The sequence below is a fragment of the Parasteatoda tepidariorum genome, chromosome 5, assembly GCF_043381705.1.
Source record: "Parasteatoda tepidariorum isolate YZ-2023 chromosome 5, CAS_Ptep_4.0, whole genome shotgun sequence".
Lineage (NCBI taxonomy): Eukaryota > Metazoa > Arthropoda > Arachnida > Araneae > Theridiidae > Parasteatoda > Parasteatoda tepidariorum.
In genome coordinates, this window is record NC_092208.1 from 9,053,735 (window position 1) to 9,066,673 (window position 12,939).

Here is a 12,939-nt window from a genome sequence, read left to right on the forward strand (position 1 = left end):
TTTAAAGGATTAGATATTCACTTTTGTTGTTCAATGAATTATGGAGGTTCAAAAATTATAAACCTTTTCCTATTATATTATATTATTTTCTTTTGATAAGTTAAAGTAAATTATATAAAAAATATCAAATATTTATAGATTATGTGTACAATGGTTACAACTATAGAATTTTTACCAAAGTTCAAGGTTTTGGACAGTTTTACCCAGTTTAGGACAGTTTTACCCAGTTTAAGACAGTAAAACCCAGTTTAAGACAGTAAAACCCACGTGTCCTGTCCAAAACCAGTTAAGGACGTCCAAAACTCCAACCTAGAGTGCCTAGAGTGCCTCTCTACCCCAACCCTGATTTAAACCTCAGTGATATATAAAATGGACTAAATCTCGCTGCACGAACAATTTGGTAACACTAACATATCGTCGCTTTGAAACTAAACCACAGTAACTCAAAAATATCGAAAAATGATATATTTGGGTCATTTTGTGTAAAAAAATAACCCTTTTAGAGAAAAAACGTGTTATCTTCATAGTTCCATAAAATTAATTTAAAGAACGGATAAATCGTTATCGCATTGGCGCGATTCGCCCTCTTGGTTTTAGGGAATAGTGTGCCAGTTGCAACAAAACCTTGGAGGAGAAAACTTCGCTTTGAAGCTAAACCGTGGTAACTGAAAAAGGCAAGTTTTTCAGGAGAGCGATTTTTTTCCTACACTGTTGTATGTCAAAATTTGAAATGAAATATGTAATAATCGGGAGGATATTTTGAAGAACATCGTTGTATTTTGAAATAACTCTCCACTTTTAATAAAAGTTTTAGAGAAAAGTGTTGCAACTCAAAGTAACTTAATTTATTTCGAAATTATCACAAAATTAGAAATGCTACAAGAATCAGGCCTGGTTCATTGAAAAATGTAAAGAAACATGTTTTTTTTTTTTTTTTTTATTGTAAACTATTTTGCAATAGTCGCCATAGTTTCGAGTCAACCTGCGGTGGAAGTTCGTGAAAAGTTAGAAATCGCTCTCCTTAGAAACTTGCTTTTTTGAGTTACCACGGTTTAGTTTCAAAGCGGCGATATGGTGGTACACGGCTTGCAACGAGGACAGTAGTAAACAAGTAAAAAGAGGCCAAAGACTACAAAAAAAAGCGAGTACTTTCTAAATCTAGCAACCGCGTCACCTTTTTTAACGCTACATCTAAAAATTAACTAAAACAAATTTTAACTTCAAACTCACCAAAATCGCTTGATATCATTCTTATCTAATGAAATCAACACAGATTCGAGCTCAAAAATTAGAAAATTTATTCATTTCATTAAAAACGAAATTATTAATGCTTGGCAAAATAAATAGTAAGCAGCTGTATACTTTCTAACCGGAAGTAGAGCAGGTCAAGAGCTCCAGACTGTTGTTGTTTATATTTATATTGAAAACACCATCCATACCCAGAAAGCATGTAACCTTACAGTAACCTTGTTTCGGAATTTTTTTTTTATTTTCACGAAAATGTTTGTACTAAAAACCTTTTTTCAATAAAGAAAAAATATTGCAGTTTCAAACCTTTCATCCTAAAAGGATTAAAATTATTTTTTAAAGCTTTCTTAAAAAATATCGTCACTTAGGTCCATAATGACGTTTTAGCAGACGTCACTAGCGATATAATCTTAAATATAGGTCATTATAAGGTTTCTTTTCGCAAGCGTCTTGCATGCTCTGCTAAAATTCACCTTGTCATGAAATTTTTAATGGACAATGCAATTTGATCCTATCGCTAGTGTGACGTCAGCTAAAACGTCATTATGGATCTAAGTTACGATATTTTTGAAAAAAAGCTTTAAAAAATAATTTTAATCCTCTTAGAATGAAAGGTTCGAAACTGCAATATTTTTGCTTAATTGAAAAAAGGTTTTTAGTACTAACATCTTCGTGACAATAAAAATAAAAATTCCGATACAAGGTTGCAGTAAGGTTGCATACTTTCTGGGTTGCTTCATTCAAGGATTTTTACACATTTGAAAACCCTAAGTCAACTTCCATTTAAGGTTTTTATATTAAAGGTTGTTTTCCAAGGTTTTGGATTAGGGTAGTGCATAGAACAGAGCAGATTGTCACAGATGTCGTTTTAAGGTTGGAAGGTTTACACGTAAACCGTATTAAAAACCTTTTTAGGTTTATATTAAAAGGTTTTTGTTGGTTGAAAATAAACCTTATTTTGCTATTTGGAAAATGCGCCAGTATTATTTTCGATTTATCACTGTATGAGGATGGATCATGGTTTATCGCCAACATCCTAATAGTACAGCTGTTGAGCGATGTTAATAATCAAATTATTTTTGTATTTAACTGTTGAAACTGTTTACCTGTTGAAGCATGATTCGATTAACTGTTGGAAAATCGGCCAATTTTCCAAAAATGATTCGACCGATGCCAGAAGTCAGGCCAATGCACGTGACGAGAACTTCCCCATTGGCATTTGGGAGAATATCCTTCACATGCTGGACCTGAAATTTATTTTCATACTTTATTACAATTTAGCATTTTATTTTAAATATGTCAGTACAATAATTTAACATGTCTAATAAGGCCTAGATTGAAATTAAATTCATTCTAATTTTAGATGTCCTTTTCTGAGTTGTAATAAAAGATATAAATGACTGATGATGAGATATGATGAATGATAATGAAATATGATGAATGATGATAGATAATAAATGACTACTTAAATATGTTATCAAATTTGTCCTCGCTTAGTGTGACTCGTGTAGGCAAAAGGCTTTTTTAAGAAAATAATTGTGAAATAACTTAAACATAGATTCCAGATATAAATTAAAATTCAGATAAATGTCCAAATTATTCCTAAAAAAAGTATTTCATGAGTAAAAAAATAATATTAAAAATGTTTTTTTACTAATCTTTAAAAAATGTTCACACTTCTCTCTTCGTAAAAAATTCTTGATTTACAAAAAAAAGAAGAGAGTGATCAATTGTATGAATAATTGTTTGAGTAAAATATTAATAAAGCCTTGCTATTATTATATTATTTTATAGCAGGCGATAAACTCTGACTCGTTTTTAGGATTTACAACTCTGAATGTTAAACTCCGTAGCCTTGTAGTTTTGACTCCTACTACAAAGACAAGGAAATTCTTAGATCAAGTAGTGGGAGAAATTTGCCTCCGTGGAGGACTTTTTGATGGAACTAACCCGCATTTGCGTTGCATGGAGAGGGAAACCACGAAAACCTCCCACGGTAAGGGGACTCTAACCCATGATCCGTCTATCACTGAGGATATTTTACGTCAGGACTGTGATCGGTGCAAGCAGGATGCAGAATTCGTATCGACCAGTCATCGCAGGGATTTAAACCTGGTTCATTTCATTGGAAGGCGAGCGCTCTATCTCCTCAGCCATCGCGGCTTAATAAATTTCTCTTAAAGTATTTACATTGTGATTATGCTACTGCACTCTAAAATGTATATCATTATTGTCAATCTACGATATCTCACACAGGAAATTCGACCAATAAATAAAAAATTTATTCAAAATGTATATTCTAGCCCCATGTCCCTTCTAGTCCCCATCTTCCCCTTATTTTCCGAAATGAAACTTTGATTCATGAACAAAATTAATTATGGGTCAAATAACTTTTAGTTATGCGCAACAGTCAATTGCTGTTGTTCAAATTCCTTGATTTAATCATTGGTATCTTCATTTAATTTTAATCCTTCACGTTTTTAACCAGAAATAAGAATATTTTTTAAAATTTTTAATTTTTTTTTCAAAATTAATTTTAAATCGCGTAATTTTTTTACTCATCAAAATTGGAAGAGCGCTTTTACAAATGACTTTTTTTTTAAATTATTTTCATTATTAATTATACTATATACAAAAATATTCAAATCAATCCTTGCTCTTACAATACCAGAGCTGAGCCGTGATGGTTCAGGAGATAGAGCGTTCGCCTTTCATTGAGGTGAACCCGGGTTCGAATTCCACCGATGACTGGTTGATACGAATTCTGCATCCGGCTTGCACCGACCACTGTGCTGACGGAAAATATCTTCAGTGGTAGATGGATCATGGGTTAGATTCCCCTTGCCGTGGGAGGTTTTCGTGGTTTTCCTGACAATGTAACACAAATGAGGGGTTATTCAATCAAAAAGTTCGCCACGAAGGCAAAATTTCTCCCAATATTTGATTCAGGAGTTCCCTTGTCTTCTGGATTGGTTCAAAATTACAAGGCTACGGAGTTGAACATTAATTGTTGCAAACCCTAAAAATTGGGTAGGCTGTTTAATGATCGTTATAAAATAAAATAAAAATAACCAGGCCTGCCAAATATTACGCTTTCTGCAAAAAAATATTTTATGGAATAGTGGCAATAAAAAAAAGTAATGCTTCAAGAATTTTTGATAATTTTGCCAACATTTTAAAAGCCTCACCACGGAAAAGCTGAAACAAGTATACACCTGTCAGCTTTTAAATTTTTGATAAATATCTTATTTTTAGAGCAATTTAAGTTAAAAAGATTTTTGAGCATCATCCAAATCGGTTTTCATAAGTTTAAAAATGTAATAAAATTAAATTTTGACATACTAACAGGCCGGGATAGCCTGACCGATAGGGTGCTGAGCCCATGTCCGAGAGTTCGTGGGATCGAACCCCGCCGGCCGAAGACTCCCCGTGTGGTAAAATGATAACTGATGCAAGTTAAATCTGTCGAGTCGCAAAGTCCTCCATGTTCCCATAACAAATCAAAACCTCTGGGGGTACTGGATTGGTTCTCTGATTCAGGTCAAAATTACGATCTTTAGATGAATGAATGGATGTAAGAATGGGTCCGCCCTATAAACAAGTATGACGTATGGGTGTGGCAGAAGTCGAATTCTTGTCCATAGATGGCGCCACTGGAAAATAAGAACAATCGCACACCCTCTTCCTAAACAGGCATACGAATGAGAGAGAAAATACTAACAAACTGTATTGAAATACTGGCAAACTGAAAATAATGTCATACTGACAAACCCGTAGTTCTAAATGACTGACTGAAAACCACACACGGATGGTTGACTGAATGTATAAGGTAACAAGCTTTTTATAACCGGAAGAAATTTAGAAAACTTCCGGTGTATTCCTCCGCTTATGTCATGCTTACGAGGAGATGAGTGAACAGGCTTGATATTCTGGGAAGTTTCTTTTTATTTGTGTTTAAATTTACGCGTAATTTTACTATTCATAAGAGCTATTTGTAATTTATAAATTCTTACAGATAACGGCCTTAAAACAAAATTTAGAAAATTAACAGCACTATGTAAATAAAGTGTAAAGTTTGCCGTGTCTAGAGTGTTATCTCTTATTTGACAATATTTATTTATAATATCGCAGTTCTATTTTTTGGATCGTATCATGGTGTGCTTGAGGAATCTTCCTAATTTATTTGTTGTTTGTTTCATTAAAGTTTAAATTGAAAGAACGCGTTATATTGCAAACACAAGTACAATATAATGGGCTGGTTGGTAGGGTACTGGGTCCATGTCCAAGAGGTACTGGATTCGATCCCCGCTGGTCGAAGACTACCCGTGTAGTAAATGGTGACTGATGCACCTTAAATCTGTCGAGTCACGAAATGTTCCATGTTCCCATAACAAACCATACCTCTGGGGTTATTATTATTGATCCAGGAGTTTTCTTGTCTTCTGGATTGGGTTCAAAATTACAAGGCTACGGAGTTGAACATTAATAGTAGCAAACCCAAAATTGGGTCGGCTGTTCAACGACGGTTATTAAAAAAAAGTACTATGTTATGGGATAACGCGCTTTTTCAGACCTAGGCGCAAAACTCAATCGGAAGTAATAACCCGGAAGCCTTAAGACGAATCTTAACCTCCAGCGCCATCTGTTTTTAAGTTTTGAGGAAAGAAGTTGTACAAGTGATCAAGAAAATAAAAGAGGTCGTTTTATAAATGCTGATCTTTAGTGCTGTAGAATAACACAAAATTATGAAAAGTTTGTTAAGCTCAAGAAATATCAGGAGGACGAAGATCAAAATTTTGTATCTAAAATCCAAAATGGCGAGGGTCGAGGTCTCTTATATCAAATAATTTTTTTCAAATTATTTATAATGTTAAAGGTCGCTGGTTTTGTTTAAAGCGCGGTTTTCAAAGCGACATTTGAGTCAAGGTAAATGTAAATCACTTTTACAATGGATACAATTTTTTCTTTTGGAAAGTGTAACACGATAAGCTTGATAAACAGAAATATAATATTTTTAATGTTAGCTTAGACTTTTATTTGAATGCATTTCTAAAATATAAGATTTGAAAACAAAGAAGTTACGTAAATACATCCGGATGACGCATTAACCATTTAAAGGGCCTTTTTTTTTTCTAATAATCTCATGTTAAAATATTTTTAGGACTGAATTTGATGGAAAAAAGAAATTTATTTACCATATTATCTAAAATTAATTTAAGTTTAAAGACCATTTTTTGTTTCCAACTGGGGGCTTATTAAAGGTCGAATATCTTATGCTTTGCATTTCTTTTTGTTTGCATTTAATATATTTTTATTTATTTAATTTTTTTTTGTCCTGCAGTGGACTGATCGTAAAGACATGGTTCCCAGTTGAACACCAGGGCTAAAGAGAATAGAAGGGCTAGTTCACTCCGCTCCTAGAGCTGAAGCTACAATTTCCCTCCTCATGACGTCACTGTGTCCACAGATCTCGGAGATCGCAAGCAAAGATATTATGATAACTTTGCATCTTTCTGTTTATAAAAATAAGTTAGACTTTTTCTGGTTATTAGCTTTCAAACTTTACGTGATTAACACATTATTTCCGTTCATAAACATAGTTCAAAAAAACTTTCTTGGCCATTATATTAAAAAAAATACCATTTTAAACTTATAAAAATATCTTACTAGTTGGCGAAAATGACACTATAAATACTTTATTTTAAAAAGTTCAGTTTTAACTTTAATTATTAAGGAAAATGAAAGCATATATCGACACTTTTTTTATCTACATATTCTTTTATAACAATAAGTTGAGTTAAATTAAGAATCCCTGATTTTAAAATATGCCATTAATTTGTTCATACCTAATCATTAGGAAACATCAACCTTATACGCTAATTACTGAAACAAAATAATAATTTAGGCTCATAATGACATTAGAAATTTTACAATTGCTTATAGATATTTAAATTTACGATGATATAATTTACAGATATTTAAATTTAAGAGAATATAATTTTTAAAAAAATCATAAATAGTTAGAATAACTACATTAAAAATATGTTATGAAATTAGGAGAATTTTAACTATATACTATATACTTTATTTACATTTTAATTTTCGTTGACTTCATCAATTTTTTAATTTTTTTGACCTACCTTTCTTTTTGAAGTAACGAGGCGGTTTCTAATTAGATAATGAATTTTTATAAAAGTTCTTAATGATAGAAAAAACGTATTGTTTTATATTAACTGTGTCATTTCGGAATCCATTCTTTACATAGTTGTTCATTTACTTCAGGGAACACGCGGAAAATTATATTTTTTCCTTTTGTTTTTCTATCAGAAATTTTTTAAGTTGCAATCGCGCAAACTGGCATTTCGATAATAGCATTAAATTCTTGTAAATTCACTGCAAGAACTGAGGAAAGTCATTATAGAAAGAAACAAATGTCTTAGAATCTGTCACAAAAAGAAATGTTTCAATATTAGTTAGAGCTATTAAGGCCGAACGCTCCGTTCTTGAAGTATAAGTGCGAACTTTGCGCCAAAGTGACGTCACTAGAAAAATCGGAGGATTGGCGCGGCATGAGTTTCTACAAAGGAGTGAACCAGCCCTTCTATTCTCTTTAGTCCTGGTAGAACACCGAAGTCAGGCATCACTGGCTTGGGTCAGTAAGCTGCTGGGTGACTTCTTAGATCAGCGTACGAAGGGACTGAGGGTGCGCGGTATCGGTCCTCGTTAAACTGTTCTACCGTAAAATGCTAAACTTCGCGCGCAGGTCGTCGGGCTACCAAAGCGGGGGTGCCATCCCCTCTGCAGAGGATCAAAATTGTGATGGCATGTCTTCGGATCATATTCAGAAATGTTTCCCAGACCGTCGCCAATCCAATGTGCAGCTCTAGTGTGACGTAAATAAAATACCAACCTACCACGAATAACCGAGAACCAGGAACCGAGGGTGCCAAAGGTTGTCGGGCTACCAAAGTAGGGAGCCGTCTCCGATGCAGAGGATCAAAATTCCGACTAAATGCGTACAGCGACACTCAACGGTAATAAACTTAACTACCAATTGGGTGATGAGCTTATCGTTTTTTTTAAATTATTATTATTTTCAATGAAATTTATGATACTCTTTAATATGTAATTGTTTAATCAGTTTTTAATATTTTAATTTTAAAAAAATTATTTATATTTTTTATATTATGTTTTGTGTGGAAAGATTGCGCCGAAAATCTTTGTCTCATGATTTTTTATGGCTAACGAAGCTATTCTGCAAATCTCTAAATTTATATATGTTACCGAGAATGATTGAAATCAAGAGAATGTCAACTTTCACCGCTGAATGTCAACAGTCACAACATAGTCGCTTCGGTGAATGTGCGAAATATTTGTTACATCCGATGTAATATTAGTTTATTCGTTGATATTATTATATATTTATTCGATATTTTAATAACTGCTGAGGATAGATTAGGAGAAACATCATTTTTCAGACTACAGGTTAAATGCATGCCGGGCAGTGGCACTTGACCTTAAAAAAATTGACGTAGGGCATACCGGGTAGTGGCATTTAACACTAGATTGCCCAAGGAAGTCATTTTGACTGCTTTTTAACTACTTTTTCATTTGCAAAAAACGTACAAATAATAATGCATAAAATTTTTTTTCCCAAGTGACGTGAATGTTTTTTATTGTTAATACTTACCAATAACTTGCTATATAACTGTAAATAATATAAAAAAATATTAAATATTAATTAAACACATCTCTTTACACATTAGTTATTCTTTCATAATGCAGTCTATTTGACTGCTTTTGGGCAATATAGGTATATACCAAGTTGCAGTTTTTATTGTGCTATCTAGACCTAGTATATATTTCAGACATTCACCAATGAAAGTCAACAACCACCGCAGTAACTATATATATATATATAGCATACATAATTTTACTCTTAATTATTGTTATATCCGCAATAGAAAATTACATTTAAAAAAATTTCTTTGAGTGTAAGTTTTTGTACTTTGTATTCAAAAATAGTTTATTGAGATATTAGACTATAGTTTTAAAGATAATAGTTTAGGTTTTTAATCAGTTTTAGAAACAAAAAAAAAAATATTAAATATTTTAATTAAAGTTACTAAGCGTTGTGGGTGAGGCATTTAATTGGGTATAATATAGCCTACGTCACAGGTTGTGTTGTTCCTACTAAATTTAACCCATGAACGGCATTTTCTGCGAGCCTAACTTCAAGTCACAAATAAACAAACGAAGTGTTCGATCGTTTTAAATAGCTGCTCGCCAGATTTTATTGCATTATAAAGAAAAGTTATTGAAACTAAATACAACTAAAACAAATAACAACAACTACTAATAACAATAACTAAATAAACAACAACTAAATTCCATTCGTTTAGCATTGCGTCATATGTTGTTCCTACTAAATCGAAGTAGTTGTGTTTTTTTTCATATTATACCCAATTAAAGTTGCATCATTTTAAATTGAACACAAATATAAATTGAACACACTATTAATAAAATTTATGTAAAAAATAGTATGCTGGAAAATATGTGAATGGTAACAGTAACTATACCCTTTGATTTACTTGTGTGAACCCCTGTTAATTACCCTCATTTAACCATGACGTACAATTGTTTATTAATTCCGTTCGGAATGATAAGTTGTTGCTTCCTCATGAAAATATTTTTGTAAATGATATATGATTAAGAAAATAAATTAAAAAATAAGAATTTTGTTCAAATAAAAAAAAAATTTAGAAAATTTTTCATACAAGTAGAATTTTGTTACTTCATAGCATTTTGAAATAAATATAATATTCGAAGCAGATTTCTTGCATATCTTTACTTAAAAGAATGGATAAGAAAAAAAAAGAATCATTGAAACTGTTATTTTAATGTTTATAAAGTTAGTGTAAAATGTAGGCACTGAGTTTGAAACTAAACAAAATTTAGCAACTAACTTTTCCAAGATTAAAAATTTTAATTCATTTCAATAAAAATATTTACTATTTGTTATGTATTTTTGGACTTTAAGTACTATATTTATTCAATTTATATGTTGCAGGCAAAGTTCGAAATCCGGCATTGTATATAATGCCTAAAACTAGCAGGCAATGTATGAAACGATTTATATTTCACACATTTATTAGGCATTCCATAGAATGCCAAATGAGAAATCGGCAAAGTATAAAAAGCATCTCCGATTCGTTTCGTAATGTAATGATATGTCATTCAAGCCTGCCATGTTGCAACAAGTAGGTTAATTTCTTATTTTTTTTATATGAAAATTTTGTTTCCCATAATAAGAAAGGCATAAATTATGTTTTGCACAACTTTAATTTTTCCTTACGCATTCTGAATAAATTTTTTTTAATGGCCCTCTCATTATTTTTTCCGAATAACATTTTTGTTTTTGAGAAATGCACGTCATTTAGATAATAATCTCATCAAGGTGTTTTTTTCATACTTTGTCTAAATAGTATTTGTCATTCTATAGAATGCCTAGGTGTTACATATAATGCCTAGGGAAAGTGTGTAGTACTTCTCATATTTCATACCTTGCCTAAAAACATCCGGCATTATATACAATGCCTAGGCATTCTATAGAATGCCGGCGTTTCATACTCTACCGGTAACATATACATTAATTAGTTTTTCAGAAGTAGGAACAGCTTAAAACTATTACTGAATCCTTGGAAACAATTTAAAGAAAAACCACTTAAAAATATAAAATATTTACAAAAGAATAATAAATATTTAAAAAATATAAAATATTTACAAATTTTTTCTTCTTAAGATAACTTCCTAATAGCGAAGTGAATTTTCTATTTAGCGAACTTTTCCTATTTCCCAAAATATTTCAGAACATTTCAAACTTGTTAATGCATTTTATGGGGAAAATGACCTTGAATTGATTTTGGAAGCCACTTAACTTTTAGAGAAATCAGTAAAATCCGTTTCTCTTTTTGTTTGCCTTTCAAACGAAAAACTCTGAGAAAATTAACGGATTTTATCAGTAGCAATTAAACTTAAGAGCGCATGTGGTAATGTATGTTTAAAACTACTTTTATAATAAATGCAGATATAATTTTATACATAAATTTAGCTTTTTTTATGTTGAAAATGTATGTAGCATGATAGTGCAACACTTAATAATGTTCTGCTCTATTTTTTGCTTTTCATGCAGATTTCTTTTATGGTTAAGATTTATAAAATAAATATTAGATACTAGTTAACAAGATAAAGGTGTATCAATTGCTATTTTAATTATGTCTAGTGTTTATGAATTTAAAACCTGTTTCCCGTTGCTTAAGTATTTCGAAAGGTGATTTTCCATTTAACGAATTTTCCATATAACAAGCTTATTATCGGGATTTAGCGACTTCGTAAAATAGAGATCCGACTGTATAGTAATTAAAGAAAATCTACTTTGCAAACATTTGTAAGTGTTATTATTTCATTCATTATACAAGTCCCCCTCGCTATAAAAACTTAGAATACTCTTACACAAGCAAAAATTGAGAAAAAAAGTTAAATTTTTTTTTATTTTTTTTTTTTTTATCGAATACTTATTTAAACATTATTATCTAATATAAAAAACACAGTTCACACAGATGTTATAATTCGCAGAATTGATTCTGTACTAAAAGATGAAAATACACCAGTCACACCTGTAAAATGTGGAATTTATTTTTTTTAAAATAATAAATAAAACACAGGGCATCTTGCAGATTTGTATTAATGTAAATGTAAGTGATCAACGTTTAAATCCATAAAATTTTTTAATTGATGCTTTTTAGATCAGGGCGAAATAAAATGAGTTAGCTTAGATGAAGCTAAAGGTTTAAAAAAATAACTAAATATATTTTTGGTTAAATCACGTGCTTCAAAAAGCATTCTGATTTAAGTTGGTGATTAGTTTTGTTTCCATCAACAACATGTATTTTTCTTTAAAAGTAACATGCTTCTTCCATGAAAACACACAAATAATCTGTTACATAAAATTTATAGTTTGTCTACGGTAAGAACTCCTCAAGTCTGAAGCTGTGGAAACAAGAATAGCACATTTCAGGGAGGGTAGCTTCTCTTCACTCTAGGGCTAGCACAATAAACCGAAGAAAAATATTCCCTTTCCCGGAAGGGAATATTTTTTGTGTGGGGGGAGTTCTTACCGTAGATAAACTATATATGCTATATTTAATTCATAAACAAATTGAGAGCATACTCACAAGGTGTACGTAAGGCACAAAATATCCGAAGAGAGCTGATGGGATGGCAAAAACCCACAGCAGGTACTTCCTGTTCCTCCATATTGACAAATCGAGGCAGTTTCCAAAACAATTGCTCTGCAGACAGATTGAATAAAAAACGAATCAGTTGATTGGTCAACGGTTATTGATTCAAAAGTAGTGAGTTTAAATCAGTGTTTCCACTTAGTAGATTTAAATAAATGATTCAATTAATTGATTCGAATCAATTAATTGAATTAGAGACACAGACGGTGACTCGAATCAATATGTTCAAATCAGTGTTTTTTTTAAATATTGATTCGAATAAGTGATTGAAGGGATTTCTTCGAATCGGTTGATTGATTTAGGTACTGAAACAGTGTTTCGAATGAGTATGTTCAAGTCAGTGTTTCGAATCAGTTCAAATTTAATCGATTCAAATTTATTATCAGTAGTA

At 31.5% G+C, this 12,939-nt stretch overlaps 1 protein-coding gene across 1 annotated transcript in view; it reads right to left on the minus strand.

The window, feature by feature from the left end:
* The window catches only part of LOC107447734 (monocarboxylate transporter 10), a 62,394-nt gene that overhangs the window by 12,644 nt on the left and 36,811 nt on the right, over nt 1-12,939 (minus strand). Inside the window, exons 4-5 of the mRNA XM_043049973.2 lie at nt 12,483-12,599; nt 2,355-2,495 (exon numbers count right to left, since the gene is read on the minus strand). Coding sequence (XP_042905907.1) covers nt 2,355-2,495; nt 12,483-12,599 — 258 coding nt within the window. The remainder of the gene's footprint in view (nt 1-2,354; nt 2,496-12,482; nt 12,600-12,939) is intronic.